We start from the raw sequence: 23798 nt of genomic DNA, 5'->3' as shown, positions 1-23798 counted from the left end.
TTTGCTCAAGTATTGTCTATGACTGCTTTCCTGCTACAGCAGCAGAGCTGAATGGTTGTGACAGAGACCATATGGCCTGAAAAACCTAAAATACTTATGATCTGGCCCTTTATCTAAAAAGTTTGCCAACCTTCGCTTTAAAATGTCATTCTCTCTTGAAAGAAAGACACACCAAATACATTATAGATTTTCTGAGTTGGGAATGTGACATAATTTAAAAATTAAGGAGCCAAGTGTATCTGATAAGTCTGGAAAGTGAGACACTTTGATCACAGCAATTAGAATATTTAAATAAGACAAAAGCTAATATTTATGAGACTTTCAGAGTATGAAGTCATTTGATCTTCACAATAACTCTAAGAGATAAGTGCTCTTTACATATGAGAAAGCTGAAATTCAAAGAGGTTGGGAAACACATCCAGGTCACATAGCTAGTAAATGGCTGAGACTATGCTTCTAAAGCCATATAATGAATAGCCCAATAGTGGAAGTAAGACACTCTATATAGGTAGATTCACCCAATCTTCTCTGCCTTTCCAAAACCTATTCCCTAAAATTACCTTGTGGCTAGTTTCTTTATTTCTCCAAGGTCCTTCTTTTCCTTCTGTAAAATGGGGAAAATAACTAGGTTGCAAGTTTACTGTAAGAATTAGATATTTACAATGCCTGGTATCCTGTAAATGACAGCTGCTGTTATTTCATTTGTGTTGTGCAGGAAATGTTTTTCTAAGATGCGTGTGTAGCAATCTGCTAAGGCAACTCTGGAAGCAGGGGAAGGTGGCAGCTATGAGACAAAAAAGATAGTTAAATACATTCCTTTGTCCCTGAAAGGCCCTGCAATCATCCCAGGCTGCCAGTTGCTTAAATTGGGCAGCTTATTCTCCTGGAGAGGGTTTTTGCACCCATGGTGAAGGAAAGGAGCAATAAATGCTGCTGAGGTTGGGATAAGGGGGTTGGCAATCCATTCTCGATGGTCAGTTCTTTAGAGCTGATGGACAGTGCTCGCTTCCATACAAAGGGTGGGCCCTATGTAAGCATCGACATCGGCATGGGGACAGAAAGCAGCTATCATGCTGGTTAGGAAAGAGGGGAAGCAGCACTTGAGAGGTTAAGGGAGAATAAGCAGTTGCAAGTTGTACTCTAGAATTCTCTGTTGCGAGGAAGAAACTGGGAAGATTGAGCCCTAGGAAAGGGCGGTGCCACTGCTTTGAACCACAGGTGTTTTTGCCTGGTCACTAACCCAGGGGTTTCTCTCTCACCCGGGACCAAAGAGCCATTCCTTTCTTAGTGTGGGCCAGGCACTGTGCTGAGTGTTGCGACTATATTTTCTCAGGTCTTTCTCACAACTGTCCTGTGAAGTAGTTATGGCTAGCAATACTTTATAGATATGAAAACAGACTCAGAAGAGCTAGGTGACTCCATACCCAGAACAACACTGCTAATAAGTAAGAATCAGTCAGGATTTGAATATAGTGTTTTGACATCTATGCCATGGCCCTTTCAATTACTCCTCAGTTGCTACCTATGGCTAGTGACTTATGGGTATTAATTAATTCAACAAGTATTTGTTGAGACACTGTTCTCCCAATAAGTGCAACCTGGAGACATGGCTTAGGGGGAGGACATACTGCAGTCAAGCCCAAACAACACAGGAGGGAGGGTGGAGGAGAGTGAGAATGGAGGATGACTGGTAATGGGTATGGGGCCTCCCTTTAGGGTGTTGAAAATGTTCTACAAGTAGATAGTGGTGATGGTTGTACAACACCGAGCATACTAAGAACTACTGAACTATACACTTTAAATGGGTGAATTTTATATGTCAGTTACTTTTCAAATAAAGCTGCTAAAAAAAATAGAGAAAATTAAAAGATGAACATACCAAAAAAACGATATACTCCACAAAATTAGAATAGAAATAGGCATAGTCATGAGAGCTTTTATATCCAAAAGAATATAATATAGGATGGTATTATATTACAATTTGATTTTGGTACATGTCACAATAAATTAAAAACATAAAAAACCAAGCAAACAAAAAATCCTAGACACAAGAGTGTTTTTACCCTATGCCATTCCACTACTGTGAACTAAAAAAAAGGGCGGGGGGAAGGGTTCTTGCCTTTTTCTCACTTCTTATACAATTTCCATGGGGGTTATGTGAGGCTCCAAACTGAATTATCTAGGACAGCATTTTCCATAGCAACAAGATGGATTCAACAAGGAAATGTTAGCACCTTATAGTTCTGGTCTTGCACTAAGTGCACAAAGAAAACAAGTGTGCAGCATGTCTGGGCTTCACTTACAAAATTGTAAGTTGATTGATAACCTCTGCAGCTAACTCCTGAATTCTGGTCCTCCCCTAGAACTTGGCTGAGCAAGTGCAACTTAGATAAAAAAAATAAATGATAAATAATAAATGAAAAAGAAAACACAAAAACTTCTTGAGAGGCCAGAAGAGGGAACGTTAAAGCCAAGCAGCTGTGTGGACAGTTAAACCAAAGGGCTATAGCTATAGATGGCAGAAGGTCATTCTGAAACTACGTACAACATACATGATCTGGCTATGAGTCCAACCTGCCTTCACCTGCCTGAGCCTCTACCTCCCCCTGTGTTTGAGAACCAATGCCCCACTTTATAGGAAGCTTTAATGCCTACTTTACACCCTATTCATAGATTCATAGATTACACCCTACCTACAATGTTTTTTAAAAAATCAATGTTATAATTTACAATAAGCATTTCAAAGTGAAAATGTCGTCAGACATTATCTAACCTAGAAGACATAATGGAATAGTCAGATGCTTAGTATACCTCCTTATGAAAAATAAATTTGGATTTTAAAGAGGAAAAAGGCCATTCCACCCAAAGTCATAATAAACTGGTCTTATTTGTATTTAATAAGAGAAGTAGGACTCACAACCCAAATCAAGCAACCGACTGCTAAGTGGAGGAAATCAAGTAGAATGAGGATTTATCTGTAATGTGAAGCCAGGACAATTTTCTTATGCTGTGCTACGGGATGAGGCAGTGAGGTATCACACAGGACATACCTTCTATACTAATATCCCACATGTATGGAGAGCCATGCATTCCCTGAACTTAAAGAACTTACAGATGGGTTAGGGATGCTGGATCAGAAATTCAGTCATTTCCACAACATAGGTTATTGTTAGGCTTCTATAAATATTTTTTAAAACAGACTTTACAAAATTCAGTGATAGCCTCACATTTCATGTACCTCCACTACCTTAATAATATGTGCAAGTATGTTTTAGTAAGTAGGGAAAGAATTTGAATTTGATACATACTATCTCTGTTAATAAATAACTGAGTTCCTCTTACAACTCTCTCCTGCTATCTTCTCCTAGCACCCAGTTAGGGAAAAAAAAACGCCAAGAGTACAAAGCCCAGCCAGAGGTATGCTTGTTCATTTTTCAGAACTCCAAAACTTATTTTAGAAAGCTAAGAAAAGATAGAAGACTTACTTGAAACTATTTTAAAGGACAGAACAATTTTTAAAAATGGGTTTCACAGGTGAAAATTAAGATGTTTGCAGACTATTTTTCAGAACTATCAAGGATTATAATAGTGGTGGGTGGAAAATTCTTTTTTCTGCAACAAAGCTGCATTGAGATTCAGGAAGATCTCATGTTATCATTAGTTACAGATGATAAATGTGCAAGAGCACAGTAATGTACAAGTTGAGCCTAATGATTCTAATATCCTTTTACTGGACTACAACCTAGCATGGCAGCCTTTAAGAAAAATTATATTTACCTTGTGTCAATTTCCTAGCACATTACACAACTGTTTAAAAAAAAATTAGCCACTGCCCACCTCCAGAGAAGCATCATTAATTTTATGGTAAGAACTTTTGAGAAAATACAATTTAAAATTAAATAACTTTTTAAATAAGCAACTTATATTCCTGTTTTATATTATTTTTTATGAGTATAAGCTCTGAAGTAGGACTTGGATTTGAATCCTGATTCTCTCACTCAATATATAAGACAACATATATAAAGCACTTAGCAAAGTTGAAGGCACATAGTAAGTCCTCAAATGTTAATTATTATTATTATTTCTAATCAAAGCAATGGTAGCTCCCTTTTATAAACACTTACTATATGCATGCTTTATAAGTATTATTGCATTTATTTCTCTTAATTATTCAATAAGATTATCTGTTTAACACCTGACAACCCTGAGGTTCAGAAAAGGCTGAGAAACCTGCTCAAGGTCAGAACCCCAGTGTGTGAAGAACCAAAGCATCAATGCTAGCTAACCATCATTAAAAATTCTTGTGTGTGTGGGAAGGGAGGAGTGAATGTAAGTGAGTGAGTATGTGTGTGTGTGTGTATTTAGTAGGGGATCCACAGGTATTCTCTGACAATTAGACATTTCTCATGATGATAGAGAACTTAGAAATAATTAATATAATATTTTGATTATTTATTGACATACCTGCCTTAAAACCAAATATTGCCAGGACGTTTCAGTGCCTAGGTTTGCATTTGTGTTTACTTGCACAGTGAAGTCGGGTTCTGCTTTAGCTGTGGGAGGCTTATGGAGAACATGGAGAACAGAGAAAGTGTTTCCCTTAATAGGGAAAGGATGCAGTCAAGCTAGATGAAGACCATACATCACTATGTACTAAACAAATGAAAGAGTCTGAACTGAGAAACACAGTGGGAGAACTGAGTCACCACATGGCACACAGCGCATGGCAGGTGCATGCTGACCTCAAAAGAACCTGTACTACAGTGTTCCATGCCATAATCACGGTACAAGTGACCGTTTTGTTTTGGTAAAATGTCATCATCCATCATATTTCACTAATTTTTTTTCTAAATTTCGTTAGTTTTGCTTTTATCTATTTATAAATTTCTTTGGCTTTATACTTGTGCAACAGCTATAAGCATAAAGCATTATATGTAGCTTTATGTTTACATATACTTAGTTAACATAATAAAGAATGGAATAAAAACACAGGAACTAAGAGAGCCTTCCTTAGTCAAAGGGGATGTGCATTATTCAAATTGAGAAACACTGCTCAGTACTGTCCTGCTTGTGTGCGTGGGCATCAGCAGGTCATTTAACCATCTACTTCATAGGATTTTTTCTAAAAATAATTTTATTTATTCATGAGAGACATAGAGAGAGAGGCAGAGACATAAGCAGAGGGAGAAACAGGCTTCCCATGGGGAGCCTGATGCAGGACTTGATCCCAGGCCCCTGGGATCACAACCTGAGCCAAAGGTAGATGTTCAACCACTGAGCCACTCAGGAGCCTGGATTTGTAGGATTAAATGAGATAATGAATATGAGTGCCTGGCCCACAGAAGGGATTATGGCAGTTATGTCTCCTTTCCTCAAAATAAGGAAAATATAGAAGCTGAATAAAATCTAGGCTCTTTTATTTGTGGTCTTGGGACCAGGAGTATTGAAAATCATCTGAGCTTGTTAGAAACTGAGAATCCCAGGCTCTACCCCAGAGCTACTACTATATCAGAATCTGCATTTTAACATACTGCCAGCCAATTTAATATATGTACATTAAAGTTTGAGAAGCACTAGTCCAGATCCCCATAAAGAAGGCTGACAGTAAAATTTACTGCATTTTGTACTACTACTGTAGCTTAGTCTCAGTGATTAGAGAAAAGGTAGGTGTAAATGATAAAACAGAATGTGCCACCTCGGGGTTCGATATAAACATTACTATTTTACTACTGTTTCATCATAAGCTATACTTACACAGAGTGGGATTCTCTTTAAATGGTATCTAACTTCTAACTCAGAAAGACCAAAATACATTTTTAAATGCAATATATACATTCTAAATAAACAAATTTTAAAATCATGTTAATAAAAATTTTAGGTCTCCTGTGCCCAATAGTAAATAAAATCAGTTATGTATGTTAAGCTCATATTTAAATATTTTGGCCCACAAGAACTGGTCTGACAAAGTACTGGCTCAGTTTATGATGACTATGTGCTTACACTAGCAAAACACTGCAAAAAAAAAAAATAAATAAAAGTGTAACCGTGCATACAAAATGTATTCATTTTAATTGTTCAATAAAAATATTAGGTCACATTCAGTAGTTATGATTTTGTTAGTGTAATTCACCTAGAGAATATCTGCTTTTCTCCTTGAACTCAGTGGCCCTATACATTTAATGCTTACTTCACTTAAAAAGATTTGATACTGTTCCTGGAAGCAAAGAAAACAAAATTAATAACTAATATCCAAGAAAGCCACTAATATAGAAAATGACCTTAATATTATCAGCTTAAGGGCTATTTTGATAGAATCAAAGCTTCAACTATGTTATTTATCGCTCTATGTTCTCTACATATGGGCCACAGAAACCACATTCAAAGAATGTAATGCAAAGTGGATTACCATGTGTCTATACACATAATCATGTACATATGTAGGAAGGCACATATGTATGTGTTTGTTTATACATGCATATGTATATATGGTTTGGCCTAATAGGCAATTCTTATAATCTCTGGGTTTCTGATATGACCTAGATCACAGGTAGAGTCCTCCTTTAATCCTTCATGGCTTCTGGCAACCCTGAACCAAAAGTCAATCATACCATTAGGTATGCTATTAGTGCCAATATAGGTAGAACACTCAAGTGTGTGTTAATTACAATTACCGTAACTTACGAGGACAACAATCTGAAACTCACTGGTCAACTCCAAGTTTAGAGGTGTATATCCTATCTTATAGTCTTTTGGGTCTTTAATACAATCAATCCACTGTTCTTAGAACCATACAATCCTTTTCTTTCTACTACCTAAAATTCTAATAATTTCTATTCACATGCTGATCAATATAAACTAATACATACACAATCGGGAAACACATTTTTAGCTTAAATACTGAAACTACATTTTATCACTTTCCATTAGGTATTGCAAAGAAATGAAACCATTACCTACAGTTTGGATTCACTGAATGATATTCTCAGCAAATAGAAAACAGGTAGAAATAGGCAAGCCATGTTTTTCTAAACAACTGTTTACACTTGTCCGTCTCTAGAAATGCAAGATATATTAATCCTTCCAGATTTCAGATATTTGATAAAAGAATTTATACCCATTTTCCTATCAAAAATACTCTAAAAATCCTGTTCTTTAGTCTCAAACTAATTGGATCCCTTCGGAAAAATAAACATAATAGAGCACCAGCCAATGAAAGAAGATGTGTATTACAGAAAATCTTGAATTACTTGGTCTCTAAGCCTTAAGAGTCTAATGAAGACATTTTTTTTCAAGAGGCTATTTTCACTATCAAGAAAATTGGATATAGATGAGTTAAGAAGATCCAAATAGATGCTGAAGAAATGTACTTGTGTAAGAAAATCCTATTATGCCTTGCATGAATTAATGAATTCACCTAATATTTTGTAAGTTGTTTCTTCCTCAATTCAACTAGCATTTGGCATGACCAAAGTTTAATTAAGTACTTGGTAGTGCTTTGAATTAACATCAGATGCTAGTACTCATCTCCACCCAGTCATCCTTTTATCCTCTAATGTGTCTCTGAGAATGGCATGTGTTCTTCAGGCAACCCAACCTTTTGACAAAGGCAGACATATACCGAACGTTACATAATCATTTCACTCTCAAGGTCACTGTATTCCTTTGGTAGGACTTAATCCATTCAAACAACTATATTACATAACACTTTAGACAGTTATAAAAGCATGAACTTGGTCCCATACCAAATTTAGTTTCACTGAGAAGTGCAGCTCTTATCTTTTGTCACATTAAATTATGAAATGTGGTTGGTGTATATATATATAGTTCCATACTACCTTTATACCCTAGGACATCAATTGAACTAGAACCTACTATAATATAGAAGCCTTGCTTGTGTTATTAGACATTCATATACTCATATGAATATGGCAAAGGGACGTTCTTTCAAAATTATTGCCTATAAGAAATGGTGCAAATCAATTCTCTTCCTTTCAAATGGCAAAGTAGCTTGCAGCCTCTATTATCTATAGAGGAAATGATTCAGGCCAGATGCCAATTTGAGATAGTCCACTTACAAAAAAGAAAAGTTGGCATATTTTTATAACCACTCTTAGTGCAAAGATACCTCAAATATTATCTAACAATAAATAGACTGGAAATGATGAAGCTAATTTTTCAGATTTTTAAAGCTCAAAGCTTAAGGGATATAAAGTAGTGCTGTTTAAGAGGAAGGTTACTAGTAGACATCTGACTGGCTGTCTGGATCTGATGACCTAAGTAACATACAGGAAACCCTTATCAAATAAGCATATACAAGGATAAGTGGCTTTGATTTCTGACACAAAGCAAATGTGCCCATTTCATGCAAAAGATATGAGTGCTTATCAAAAAAACATAAAGCCCCTTCTTGTTTGCACTGGAAAATAGAGGATGGGGCTAATCCAACTCGAGGGGGATTTCTCTGTCATAAAAGATGTATGTTTCCTTTATCCACTGAAGAATTAATATGGGCACAGAGGAAAAAGATCTTTGGAAGCACTGACCCTGAACACATTAGAACAGAAGAGCTCTACTTTTTCTTCTCTAAACTGCCAATGTACATGACGGAGTGAGAGAGATGGGGGCGGGGATGTAGGAATCAAAAGGAATATGAAGACACCCAGATGGAAATGATACTGGTTTGACCTCAATTCAAGAAGAAATGTTTAAAATGGCTAACAGATGCCTCTTGTTAAAAGTGTAGCACTGGGAGAGGAGTAGGCCAGAAGAAATTCTGGACAAAGTAGGAAGGAGGTCCTCAGGGTTGGGGTTTTTCAGTAACAACTCTTGTCCCAAGACAAGAAAAGTCACTCAAAAGGTGCCAAGGACAAGAGGAGTGCCTGGTAGTACCCTGAAGTACTTTTATTATCATTTTAAAAACCAACTGAGGTGACACCTACACGAACTCCCCTAGCATTCTGCATCCAGAACACCAAAAGCCCTTTCTAAATGCCAGCCTTCTATACCTCTGTGAGGTTGGTATCACAATTCTAATTTTTATTCATGAGCGAGCTAAGGCACAAATAGAGCCTGAGTGGTAACAGCAGTCTGGAATTCTGTGCACTGCAACACACTTCCTCCATTTGGACGTAGGTAAATCAAGAGACACTGCGAAGAAATGTCCTGAGAAGGAGGAGCTGTAAAGCCCAACAAAATCACAACTCTGGGGAGACAGCACACTCTCTAAAGGCTCACTGAAAATGGAGTCTAAGGAGATGCTTTTCACTCAAGAGTACTAATGAGTGCAATCCTTTAGAAGAAGGACACCAAATCACCCATGATTATAGGAAAAAGGTGGAAGATACAGTCTTCTTGTTTTCACCCACTGTTGAGACTAGAATAGTGGCAATCTTAACAAATCATATAATGCAAAATCTTAACCTTAACTGGTGTAGTAAAACGCTAAGACCTGTATTTTCCTAATGATTTTGATGCTTTGATCAGATACGTTCCCACATCCTTAATCCCAGACAATTCTTTTTTATCATAACTAAATTATCTATATCAAACATAATGCCAGGATCTGAAGCAAACAATGCATATGGTCAGCATACATCGGTTCTATATATTTTGAGAAACATTTAAGTACACAAAGGAAGCGTGCAATGTTAAAGAGATGGCATGAACAACATTGGTGGCTTGTCTAATGGAAAATCCAGTGTCCTTTCAGGAAACTGAAGATACTTAAAAGTTGCTCCCCAATTTCTATTAACAACCCTCTAAAAATGAACATTTTCATTTGATACAAATATACAAATTTAAAATAAGCGTGCAGTTCAGAATGGCCTACCATTTTCAGATTGCTTATGTGCCAGAAAATATACAGTCAATAAAAAAATACCAGAGAGGTGGGGACAAAAGGCTCTCTGGATCTGAACAGCAAAAATGAATTTCACTTCAATAGGTAGCAATTTGTGGAGAAAGTGATGTCCTTGGAAACCAGTAGCACTAAAAGATGGCAGGTCACAAATCTGGTGATGGGGGATAAGATGCATAGTAAGGCCCATTTTCCTGTGGAAGAAAAAAAAGATAAGAACATTAAATAATTTAATTTAAATGGGAATGTGAAAGAAAAGGATTTATAGTCAATGAGATCGTGTATGTACAATGTCTAGCACATGCCTGACCCTGAACAAGGTGCTCGGCCTTCAGAACAGCTCCACTGCAGTCAGCCAGAGCTGGTGTAGAGTAAGCAGAGGTAATTAGGATAATATTTTTAAATAACATGATTACTTGCTGGATATTCTATATGCTTGATACTTTATAACAGCACTTTTCTTTCATTATCCCTTTATATCCTCACATAATGCTATGAGGTAGGTAACATCCTCTTTTTACAGAAGAAACTGATGATCACACAGCTTGCATAACTCACCGAAGTTCACCTCACAATGACCAGAAGTGCCTGAATTTCAATCCTCATGTATTCAAATTTAATGCCCAGTTTATTTTGTTAGACTGGGTTGTCTCACTGTGTGCCAAATCTTAATATAGAATGATAGAACAAAACAGAAGAGTAAGGGCAAATTTTCTGACTTCATTTGGCTAACTTCATCTTAATAAAAATGAAGACAGTTAACTTTATGGTAGATGGACCTCTGATTACATTTATGGGACTTAGGATTCATTTCTCATTTTTAAGGAAAGTATCTGACAAATTGTGTTTTAGTAAACCATAAACAGAAATGCTTAGCATTAATGTAGGTAATAGGAATGGAGAATGAGAGATGAAAATAGCAGTGCTTTGGGGCACCTGGGTGGCTCAGTTAGTTAAGGGTCTGCTTTTGGCTCAGGTCATGATTCCAGGGTCCTGGGACTGAGCCCCACATTGGGCTCCCTACTTAGTGGGGAGTTTGCTTCTCCCTCTTCCCCTGCCTGTGCTCTCTCTCTCTCTCAAATAAATAAGATCTTTAAAAAAAAAAAAAAAGAAAGAAAGAAAATAGCAGTGCTTTGTGGTATATTTACATTATTTGTTATGAATGGAGCATTCACTCTAACTGGTTTTGAACATGGTAGGTGGTTAAATGTTATTTGAGTAACTAAGGGAATCAAAAACTTTTTTTTTTTTTTTAGAGACAGGGTGAGCAATGTAGGGGATAGGGGAGGAAAGGAGAGAGGGACAGAGGGAGACAGAATCTCAAGCTGACTCCACACTGAGTGTGGAGCCCAACATAGGGTTGGATCTCACAACCTGGAGATCATGACCTGAGCGGAAATCAAGAGTCCCACGCTTAATCAACTGTGCTGGCAGGTGCCCCTAAAAGCTCTGAAATTTTTCAGAGCAGATGCTCTGGAGTAAGATTGATCCTGGGACCATAGCCAGGAAAATAAGAGAAGATCTAGGAAAATTTACTTTCTGATTATAAATTTGACCAGGTATTAAAAAGATTTTTAAAAATTAGGTAGAAACAAATCCCAGGATTGGTTGCATTTCAGGATACTTGAAAAAAATTAATGAAAACTTTTTTTTTGTACTTCAGAGTTTCCTATCAAGATCTGTTATACTAACCACTCCTATATCCTCACCATGCATGGAAACCATGCTTAAGAAACATGCCTGAAGAGAGAACTCTATTTTGAAGTTCATCTGAAAAGAAATGGTTCACTATCCATCTTTAAGATTTCTCCATTCCATTCTACAACCATATGTTTTTAGGTTTCTACTATCTACATTAAATTGTGATAAAGTAAGAAGGGCGAATCTAATTCTTAATGCTATGAAATAGAGCTTTTTATATTAGTCTCACACTGTGCAAAAGACTGCTGAGCAATCTATTTTCTCTATTTCTGGAAATAGTCTTAGAACTTTGAAGAACTGTTGCCAAATTTGTATACTCTCTTCTTTGACTAAATCTTGTATCTGTAAGAATGCTGACCAGGAGCCTTTCTGAAATGGTCTCTGTAACATTTTGATATAGATAGGTAAAAATTATCTTCTAATCACCTTCAAAGGTTCCTTGCATTCCTATAAAACTTATGTCACTATTCTAAGTCACCCAAGACCTAGAAAATAGAAGCCCACTGAAACCAGCCAACAATGACACATCATGCCCTGTCTTTTCCACTACATGCAAGGCACAGCTGAACATGATAATAAATTAACCAACTCCATACTCAATTCCTTTTCTCTGATTCTATTTTTCATTTCTCCCAGCAAAGGAAAATATTTCCTTACAAGGTAATATCCAACCGCTTACTGGATCTCCACCTCAATCAATGCTCCACGGGGTACCTGAAACCTAGTGTGTCACAAACCACACACCACCAATCTCTTCTCTTCCACTTCCTCCACCCCCTCACCCCAATGTTCTTCCTCCAAAGAACATTGTGGTCGCAATACCATCCAACAAGTTTCCCACAGCAGAAAAAACTTTGGTAGTCATATTAGGCATTCTTCCTCTTTCATCTCCCCTAATGGCTTACTCAGTCACCAAATGCTGTGGATTTTATTTCCTAAAATGTCTACTTCTAAATCACTCTAAGATCTTTAAGTCATTGCCATTATCACTAACACAGAAAAGCTATTCAATCCTAAGAAAATTAGGCAGAAGTGGTAGAAAAAGGACAATATAAGCAAGGATTGGCTTCAAACCAACAGCAAAAAAATCTCTCATTGAAAAGTTTGTTGGGGTCCTCTATTAGGACAATGCGTTTTCCTAGTTACTGTAGGAAAAGAATGTTAAGTGATACTATCAAGTTTACTAAAACCTGCTAATTGCATTAATATCATCTTATAATAAAAGGATGCTGTGCTCGCAAGCAGTGTCCTATAGAATAGTTAAGCTACTACACTAGGTAAGGGGGGACTCCTGGTACTTCTTACCCTGGCATCATATTCAAGGACAAAAGGAGGAAAGTCAATCTGTTCTGGTGATATGGCAGAGAATAGCTGGTGGAGGCTGTCCACATGGTGGATTTTGTCCTTCAGTCCTGAGACAGAAAAGGTGGTAAAAAACCACGTTGATACCTGATTAATAGAAGAGAAAAACAACTTAAGCCAGTGGCCAAAGTTACAAATACAAATATGATTTTGAAGATTTATGCTAGATAGAAACTATAATTCAAAATTGAAACCTATGTCCGAAAAAGCCTTTAATAAGTAATGTTTTTTAAAGTGTGGGTTGTAGTTCATCAGTGAATACAGCAATCAGTTTAATGGATTATGAACAGTAGTAAAAACAATAAAAAAGGAAACACAGCAGAGTAACATTGTAAGGCTGAGCAAAGTGTTGCATGAAGCTTTTGTTTCTGTTAGATGTCTGTCCTATGTGTGTAGTATGTTGTCATGCGATACATGCTTCTTACTGTGGGCAAAACCCCTACACTATTTGGTAGAGTAATTGATTCATTGGTACTCTGAAAATGGTTAACATCTCCAAATTCACAAACTCTTTTTTTCAAGTGAGACTGAAAATAAAGTTTTGTCAATATTTGATACATTACATTTATTTTTCAGTTGACACCTGGCATGTGGTTTCTTTCTTAGTCAGGCAAAGCAAATCTCCTGTGGGTCTGGAGCCACCTTTGCTCATTTCACTTTATAACATGCAATCTATAAAAGCTAGTCAGCAAATTTGTTGGCTTCCGAAAAAGCAAAAATTCTTAGTAGCAAACAATACTGACATAAACCAGGCAACAGCTAGAACTCACAAATTATTGTTCATCTATCTAAATTGCCAATCTAATTAGTTATGTATACCAATGGCTTACACAACAGTTTTGTAAGGTAGGGACAATATTGTTGGTATGTCCATTTTATTTACAGAAGGAAGCGTGTATATAAACATGCACACTGGCATAGTGTACGACAAATGCATGTAACTGTATATGATACATACACAACACTCTGGGCATCTGCCACTGATGCCAAACTTATCACATTTACCAGGGGTGTTCCAAGCCTCTCTCATATTTCATGCCCCTAATATGACATATTTCCTTCGTGCCTCCTTATAGAAAAGGCATGAAAGTATAGAGACAACACTGCACTAACTTATCAGTATCCTATCCCAAAAATGCACTTGGTAGAGACTCACTTCCATTATCATTTCTCCCTTACAGCCCTAGATTCTCTCTTCTATTGAGTTTATAACACCTGAAATTTACATTGCATTTTGAACACTGATTTCTATTTCTCAGTATTTCAGTTTCTTATGTCCATTTCCATAATCTCCCTAGGACTTGGCAGACAATCATAGAGTAATAGTCTAAAGTTTTATGAGATACAGACAGAACCATCATTCTCAAAGTATTTGATAAAGAATGAGTAACTAAAGATAGGACTTATTTTACAATGATTTTTATAGCCTGAGTCACTATTCTATTTTGGCTACACTACCAATGATTGGCACAAGGCCTCAATTATTAACATTTCCCTCTGCAACGTATCCCCTCCCATTTTACCAAGTTTATTTGGAGAGGGGTGATGGAGGAGAGAAGAGGCACTTGGCCTTGCTACAGCCAGGTAAGTTAACTTATGTAAAATTAAACAGTCGCTTACTTACATACCCCAAATCAGTTTTTGACATCAGCTTCTTTAAAGCACAGGCTGTTACATACCTAATTAACAGAAACTTCTGCAAACTAGATTAGTGAAAACTTCCAGATTAGGAGCTCTACAACCAGACACAGAAGTAGTTAATAACCAGTAAGAGCTATGAAGAGGTCATAGACATCTTATAGATTCCAGAAAGAGCTTAAGAAAATAAAAAGATTGTAGAGTCTCAACAGAGAAGCATCTGAAGGCTATGTTAAGAGATTAAGCATTTGTGCAAGGAGTTAAACATCTACTGGTCATCTATGTACTAAGCACTGAGTTATAGGTCTTACAGGATAACAAGAATAGAGCCATTCCTTTAAAGGGGGCTTGGACTGTAGTAGAGGAGCTAGATTATTAGCATAAGAATAACAACCAACTAAGACAAAATGTACTAAATGCAATGAATGGCCCACAGAAATATGTGAACACCTACACATACAAGGAGCTTCTGCTCGCTGGAAAAAGGGAGAAAAATACAGAGCTATGAAGGCCTAAGGAGCAAACTTTTGTGCCTTTGTTCTCCTGCCTCAAAACCTTTTTTCCTTGCTGCTTTTGTGTGCCTGGCAATTGTTCTTCAGAGCTCAGATCAAAATTCACCCCAGTTCAGAGGCCTTCTTTGACCACCCTCTACCCAAAACTGGAAAGGAGCTTCTAAATGTTCCAACAGCGTGTTTACTCATGTTACTGTGTAATTAGCATTCTGTATTATATTATCTATGGATATTCTCTATAGACTTGCAAACTCCCCAATGCAGGAAATGTCTTATTTAATACTATATTCATAGTATGTAATTAATGCCCAACAAAAGAAGGAACTTCATATGCACTGGAAGAATTAACAAGTGGAGGAGTAAGATTTTCTGGGTATATTATTATTACTGGGTATTATTAATACTGCTTAGGAATGGTTTAATATTTCTTCATTCTCCAATAAAAGTACATTGTACTTCAATCTGCGCCTCAGTTTTTTCATCTATAAAATGAGCAAGTTAGACCTACATGATCTTTAAGGTCCCTCTTAATTGTACAGTTCTATGAAAGGATTCCTGAATATGCTACACTATACAAAATGGGGTGGCGGTGGTAAACTCAATGAGAAGGCTGGGTTGGGGAGACTAGTCAGTGACCTCAGGCGTACAATCTGTGAAAGAGAAACACATTTCTCCATCCCAATTTCTGCCATTACCTCCTTCACATCCTCCAGGTATTGGCAAGAGAAAATTACTTCAAGTAGACAGACGGCGAAACCCAGTTAGAAATATTCTGTTTAATGCTGACACTCAGCATTGTCTTCACTTTAAAAAAATTTAGTTTTATATAGCTTAACTTTTAATTCTCAATTATTTGTAGGTCATGAATATACACTTATGTAGATAAACTTGCATTACTTAGTATCTACTATTTTAATGAACTGATGAAAACTTGAAATTTGAAAAAGACTACTGTGATATTTTGTGGGTGTTGGAAATTTTTTCACAAACTATTCACAAATGCAAAGCCATGAACACAGGGTCACAAAACAATATAAACTAGGAAAAGACTGTTCACACAACTGTGCACTAAAATAATATACTAGAGCCAGAATCAAGAGTGGGTTTACATTCTGTTAGTTTGCCTTATATTAGTAAACTTTGAAGAAGAAAAATAATACTGATTTATATGAGCAGTCAATTTATTACCATTTTGGGTGGAGTGTCCTGGAAAAGATCTGAGGAGTATCGAAATCAGAACAGTGTGATTCAATTGTTTTACTATCCCTTGATTTCATCTTGTTACTTTATAAACACCCCATTTAGAGTTTTTGACTTAGTATGAAAGAACAGTGGATTTCATTATACATGGGTTTTATTCTCTCAATCCTCCCTCATTTCCCCCACCCCAAAACATTATGAAGAGGTAGCATAACGCTTTTCACTTTATACATCTGTTCTTCAGCCTCTGCCCAGCCTGCCCCTGACTCCTATCTGAAGCAATTCCAGTATGTGACAGCCAAAGCTAGTGGCTCTAACACTGAAATTTCTGGTAATGTGCTTCCATCAATGTTGTAAGGTGGATAAGCTATTTATAGACTCTACTGTGGAGGAGAAATTAAAGTCATATCTTAGCAAATAGTGGCTATGTATTTTTCTAAGTCTGGTACAAAGAAACACTATTCTGATAAATCTGAATTTGTAACAGAAGTAAAGAAAGTTATAAAAATGTCTATTCACTAAAGTTGAAAGAATTTTTACAACCAACACCAGTATAGACACCTCTAAGACAATCATTAATGTTTTCCTTATCACATATCTACCATCACTTATCCATCTGTTGATCCCTCCTACTATTTTTTGCTATATTTCTCCTTATCACATATCTACCATCACTTATCCATCTGTTGATCCCTCCTACTTTTTTGCTATATTTCTTTCTTTTTTTTTTTTTTTTAAGTATTTATTCATGAGAGACAGAGAGAGAGGCAGAGACACAGGTAGAGGGAGAAGCAGGCTCCATGCAGGGAGCCTGACGTAGGACTTGATTACGGGTCCCCAGGATCACGCCCTGGGCTGAAGGCAGCTGCTAAACTGCTGAAAGAGCCCTTTTTTGCTCTATTTCCAAGTAAACTGCAGCTATCAGTAAGCTGTCCCCAAATACAACATTCGTCTTTCTAACTAGAGTTCAATGTTCGTTCAGTTTCTTTGCTATAAAATTTACATTTGATGAAGCATACAGATTTTTGGTGTACTTTTGCTGTTTAGGCAAATACATACTATACATACAGAACTCCTACTCAGATATAAAACATTTTCATTACCCCAGAAAGCTCCCTCATGCTCCTCTTCTCTTACAGCCCTCTCCAGAGAGGCAAACAATGTTTTGATTTTTTTCTACCATGGATTAGTTTTGTCTGCTCTAGAATTTCATAAAAATGGAATCATACAGCATGATTTTTATGTAAAGGTTCTTTCCCTCAACTTAATGTTTAAATTTTAAGATTCCTGTGTGTGGTTTTGTATATCAGTAGTGTGTTTTTTTTCATTGCCAAGAAACACTCCATCATAAAAATATACTAGAGTTTACTTATTCATAATCCTATTGATGGGCACCTGGGCTGTTTCTAGTCTTTGGCTGCTATGACCAAAGCTGCTATGAACATTCTTATAGAATTCTTCTTTGGCACATATGTTTTTATTTCATTTGGGTAAATACTTAGCAGTGACACTGATGGCCCACAGACAAGGTATATATTTAATTTATAAGAGATTTTCATAACTCTTTTCAAAGTACTTGCACAGTTTCCAATTCCTACTTATGATGTAGGAGAATTCCAGCTGCTTCACGTCACTGGCAACACTGGCATTGCCAGTCTTTTAAATTTTGGCTATTCTGATGGAAGTGTAGTGGTCTCTCACTGCAGTTTTTAAAAAATGTGTCTTTTAATTAAGATGTAATTGATACACAATGCACTGCACATAACTGAAGTATACAATTTGTTAAGTTTTGGTATATATATATATACATATTGTATACATTGTATATTGTATATTGTATATATATATTATATATATATATTGTATATATATATAATTGTGTATATATATACATATTGTATATACATATACATATATATATATTGGTATATATATATATATATATACACCCATGAAAATGGTTTCATATCATAATCAAGAAAAAGGACATAGCCATCACTCCCAAAGGTTCTCAGTATCCTTTGTAATTCCTCCCTCCCACCCCTTTTCCCTGCTCAGAGGTAATCACTGCTCTACTTCCTATAATTACACATTAGATTGTATGCCCTGGAATTTTATATGAATGAAACAATGTGTTATACTTGTCTGGCTTCTTTTACTCAGCATAATTATTTTGAGATTCATTGTGTTGCTGCAGGTATTAACAGTTCATTCTTTTTTACTACTGAGTTGTATCCCAAACTATGGTATGGATATACCATAGTTTGGTTATTAATTCTTCCAGTGATGGGTATCCAGTTATTTCCAGTTTTGGACTATAAGCATCTGTGTAGAAGTCTTTGTATGGATATACTTTCATTTGTCTCAGATAAATACTAGGAGTGGAATGGCTGGTCACATGGTAGGTATACCTTTACTTCTATAAATAAACTGGCAAATTGTGTTCCAAGGTTTCTATAACTCGGATCACTGATCCAAATATAAAATGTTATAGCATATGAGAATACTAGTTCTACATTCTCACCAACATTTGATATGGTCAGTCTTTAGCCATTCTAACTGGAGTGCAATGGTATATCATTTGATTTAATTTGCACTTTCCTAATGACTAATTATGTTAAACATCTTTTTATGTGCTTATCTGACATTATATGTTTTCTTTGGGGAAATATTTGCACAAATCTTCTGCCATTTCTAAATTGAGTTGTATCCTTCTTAGTGATTTTTGAGATTTCTTTATTTATTCTAAAGAGAAATCCTTTATCAGATAAATGCTTTATTTACAAAGATTTTCTCTCTGGCTGTGACTTGTCTTTTTACTTTACTTTCTTAACCATCTTTAAAAAGGCAGAAGTTTTTAATTTTGATGAGGTCTAATTTTTTTTACGGATTGTGCTTTGGTGTTGTATCTAAGAAATCTCTGTTTTATTCAAAGTCACAAAGCTTTCTCTCTTATATTTTCTTTTTAGAAGTTTAATAGATTTACATTTTACAAGTTAGGTCTTTGATCAATTTCCAGTTAGTTTCCATGTGATGCAAGACATGGATCAAAGTTCATTTTTTTTTTTTTTTGTATATGGGTATCTAATCGCTCCAGTATCATTTATTGAACAGACTGTTCTGACTTCGCACTCTTCTCAAGTACCAATTATCTATATACACATGCGACTATTTCTAGATTTTCTATTCTGCTCCACTGATCTATATGTCTATCTTTATCCCAATACTTCACAATGTCTTGAGTACTGTAGCTTTAGAATAAGCTTTGAAAGCAGGGAGTGTTGGTCTTCCAACTTTGGTTTTCTTTTAAAATAGTTCTGACTATTTAAATTCTTTGGATTTTTATCGGTCAATTTCTACAAAAAAAGCTTGCTGAAATTTTGGTTGCCATTGAATCAACACATTGAACAAGCACAGAATTTCACAATGTTAAGTCTTCCAGTCCAAAATATGTCTTCCTTTACTTAGGTCTCCTTTAATTTCTCTCATGAATGTCTTGTACAGTGCACAAGTCTTCCACGTCTTTGGTCATATTTATCCTTAAGTATTCAATATATTTTGATGCTAGTATAAATAATATTACTTTTAAAATTTCAATTGGATTATTTGTTGCTAAAATATACAATTGATTTTTAAATAGTTATTTTAAACCCTGAAATCTTGAAAAAACTTACTCATTAATTCTATTAGTTTTCCTGAGGATACTACAGAGTTTCCTACATAGATGTTCAGTCATCTGTGAAAAAAGACAGTATATTTACTCCGCTCTATATCTAGAGGCATTTTATATCTTTTTCTTGCCATATTACTTACCCCGGTTAGAACTTCTGGTACAATACTGAATAAAAGTGGGGAGAGCACACATTCTTGTAAAGATATGCTAAAAACCAAGCTAATCCTTCTGTCTATCTCCATTAAAGAAAAAAATTTCAGTAGCTACCAGATGAACAAAATATAAATGGATGATGAGATGTGGGGAAATAGTCACGTACTATCTCTAAGTGCTACAGAAAGAAAAAATCAGCTACCCACCGAGTTTAACAAAATAGTGGAAAAGCTGATAATAGTATCTGATAAGACCATGTAATCAGAACTTAACTGAACAGAACAGGAAAAGCTCTTCATTTAACAAACTGTTCCAACACTGTACTTTTTTTTTTTTTTTAAAAGCCTGGCCAAACAGTATTCTCATAAGCATAATTAGCACTTACTAAGGGACCAAAAGGAAATTTGTAACTTTAAAAAAAATTACTTAAAATATTTCATGCAAATTTAAAAGATAGTATTGGATGAGAAATTCAATAATTTTGTAAACAATGAGAAATCGAGAAATCCCAAAGTGAAAACCATTCTTTCAGTGAAGCCTTCATTCATCTCTTAATTATGAAGTGTAATGAAGACTTTTTACTACTTATCTTACTTAATTTCTCCACAGTGCTTTAAAATAATGACTGCTTCTACTGTCTTTGATACTTTTCTTGTCCACTGGCTCCCAGAGCATTAGTCAATCTTGGCTCCTCTGCTGATTTTTAGATTACTTCTCCTTGATCTCCTTCCTTGATTCCACGGCTCTCTCTTTAGTTGTCCTCTTTGCAACTTAATTCATTAACATATTTAAAGAGTGAAAGCTCTATTTACTTGATGGGGACTCTCAAATTGATATCCCAATCCATGATCTGCTTTATCTGATGACACTTAGGAGTCATGGATGACACAGTCATTTCTCTCACCCCTACTCATCTAATAAGTAACTATATCCTGGGCTTTATGCTGAAATAAATCCTCTTTTTCTCCAAATCCCACTGATATAATAAAAAAAAAAAAAAAAAAAGCATTTTTTTGTTTTGATTTGTTTTGCCTAGACCTGAGGTTGGTCAACTTTTCAAAAGGCCCTAAAGTATAAATTTTAGGCTTCTTATATTACCACTCTAAGAAAATGTCATTAGGCAGGCCTGAAGAAACAGTGCTACACTGGAGGCAGGATGAACTGAAATAGAGGCACTGGGACCAATGGCACAGGCATGGATTGGGATGACAGTAAGCACACAGAACTGATGTAATATGTTTGCCTGGTTCCTGGCTTAGGCACCTGAAGGGCAGTGGTCCCATTTACTAAGATAGGAAACATAAACAGAAGTTTGAGATTGAGTAGGGGAAGAGGACATAAGTAGTCTGTTTTTAAAATGTTGAACTCCAGGTACCTGTAAGACATCTAAGTGAAGGATCTAATCAACAGCTCAACATGCATGTCTAAGGACAGGAATGATGATGATGATAATGGGAACATTTACTGAGTTTTTATTATAGGTCAGGTAATGTTTTAAGCATTTTGCACATATTAATTTTATCCTTCCAATAACCCTACAAGGTGGGCACTATTATTATAACCACTTTACAGAAGATGAAATTAATGCACAGAGAGCTTCCATAACTTGCCTGAGATGATAAACTGGTAGTTGGTAGAGTTGGGATTAGTAACTCATTCCCTGAGTCTTGGGCCTATTGGCTTCACTGCCTCTCCTGACATGTGTTTGGGAACTGCATATAATCTTGAGGGTTGTTGAAGACACAGGAATGAAAGAAGGTGATGAAAGAATGAAAGAAAAGGATGAGAGCTTGGGAACATTAATACTCAAAGGATGAGCAGAGAGAAGGCACAGCACAGGGGACTGAGAGGTAGCAGCTAGAAGTGGGAGAAAACTCAGCAAAGTAAGTTTCAAGGAAGCCAAGACAAAGTGTTTCAAGGAAGAAGGGACCATCTGTGATCAAGGCTGCAGGGAAAACAGGTAGGATAAAGATGATCAGTGGTTTTGCTGCAAGTAGCTTTAGTTGTCAGAGTGGGATTTGAACCAGAATTTAAGGTATCCAGAAAATGGAAGACAATGAACATAGATTGTAGATCATACTAAAAATTTTAGTTGTTAGGGGGAAGAGAGAGAAGTGAAGGCTTTAGTATGTTTAAAAGTGGATGATTTAGATCCAGAAAAATGGGAGGAGAAAGATAAAAATTGCTAAAGAGAAGGTCCTGAGGAGATGGAAATATATTGTGTAGTTATGAGTGGAGACTCTACAATTAAAATGTCTAGATTTAAACCCAGCCTCTGCTACTTAATAGTTGCTTACCTTGGAAAAGTTATTTAAACTCTCAAACATCAATTTCTTTGCCTGTAAAATGGGCATAATACTACTATCTCCTTTGTAGATCTAAGACATAAGCAAGATAACCCATGGGAAGAGCTGGAACATACTAAGTGCTTAGAAAACATTAGCTATTATTACTATTAGATCCAGATTACAGCTAGAGGGGCTGCTCTTCATTAAGAAGAAACACAATTTTATGACAGAAAAGGAAGCAATGATAGGAACAGATGGCAGGTAAGTCTGGGGGAGAAAACAGACAGCTCTTTACTGATGTTTTAAATTTCTTGGTTAAGAACAAGGCCAGATCAACATCTGGAATGAGGATCTGCTGGTAGGAATGGGCTTGAGGACAGTGGAGAGCCCTGCTGGGACACAGTCCAGTGAAATAATACAGGCCCCTTACCAGTGAAAGCTCCATAAGTCTGCTTAGAAGCCCAAAATCACATGGCTCTAAGACTTCTCCACCTGTGCTCAGCAACCCAGATATGGGAGTGAAGAAAGCAGAGTTATGAAATATCTCATGACCAGGTTTTGATGGGTAAGGGTGATGAAAGAATAAGAGATCACAGGTTATTTTAGGCATTAACAGCAATGACTGAAATGACAGAACATGAGTTTTAGGCTGGATAGATAAGGAAATAAAGACAAAAAAAAAGATATTTTCAGAAGGACTAAAAGAGTATATGTCTTGATGAAGTCAAGATGTAAGACTGGATATTATGGAGAGTAAAAGAGAAAGCTAGCTGTATTCTAACTCCCACAAGTCTTGTAGGCTAACACAAGGTAGAAAATTAAGTAACGAGAATGAAAAACATAACAACAGAAGACTGAAATATTACAGGAGTACAATGCAGGAGTACCTACTAGTTGCAGAATTAGTCGGGGAAGGTTCTTTATGGAAAGCAATTGTTTGAAGCAGAGATCTGAAGGGCAAATAGAAGTTAGCCATGAGTGGAGGAAGGAAAGTATATTCTATATCAAGGGTATGAGCAAAGCCCAAAGAACAAAGAGCACAAAGAGGCTTATATGAATTGCCTACAATGACACTGGAGTTAACATGGGACCAAAGTGTTAGGACCACAACTCAGTACCACTTAAGATGAATGGTAAACAAAGAAATCAGCAGTCACAGGGGTGATAGTAAGAATCAAGATCTTGAAATAGAGCTTAATATGTGGGCATGCAGTGCACTAAAATTCAAGATTTAGCCAAAAAGAAACACACTGTACCTTTGAGCGAAATGTTGGATGAACAAAATAAACAGCCTTCAAATTCCTCTTGTATCTGATTTGAAATAAAAACAAGGGTCAGTATGTCATGTTATGGATAATGAACTCTTTGCTAGAATACAGAAATATAGGAAAAAAATTAAAAATAACTCTACTTAT

General features: G+C 36.1%; 1 protein-coding gene across 10 annotated transcripts in view; it reads right to left on the bottom strand.

The window, feature by feature from the left end:
* The window catches only part of GDAP2 (ganglioside induced differentiation associated protein 2), a 146766-nt gene that overhangs the window by 77247 nt on the left and 45721 nt on the right, over positions 1-23798 (bottom strand). For 7 of the 10 annotated variants that reach the window (XR_013348930.1, XR_013348931.1, XR_013348933.1 and 4 more), the window contains exons 12-14: positions 23640-23694; positions 12863-13006; positions 9830-10050 (exon numbers count right to left, since the gene is read on the bottom strand). Coding sequence is in view for 3 of the 10 variants with exons in the window: in XM_077842676.1 (XP_077698802.1) it covers positions 10003-10050; positions 12863-13006; positions 23640-23694 (247 nt within the window). In the remaining 7 variants the exon portion in view is untranslated. Of the gene's footprint in view, positions 1-9579; positions 10051-12862; positions 13007-23639; positions 23695-23798 lie in introns of those variants that run through there. The other 3 variants (XM_077842676.1, XM_077842677.1, XM_077842678.1) reach the window with 2 other exon arrangements.

The sequence above is a fragment of the Canis aureus genome, chromosome 12 (assembly GCF_053574225.1).
Source record: "Canis aureus isolate CA01 chromosome 12, VMU_Caureus_v.1.0, whole genome shotgun sequence".
Lineage (NCBI taxonomy): Eukaryota > Metazoa > Chordata > Mammalia > Carnivora > Canidae > Canis > Canis aureus.
Note: the sequence above shows the minus strand (reverse complement) of the source record. Positions and strands in the feature narration are given on the sequence as shown.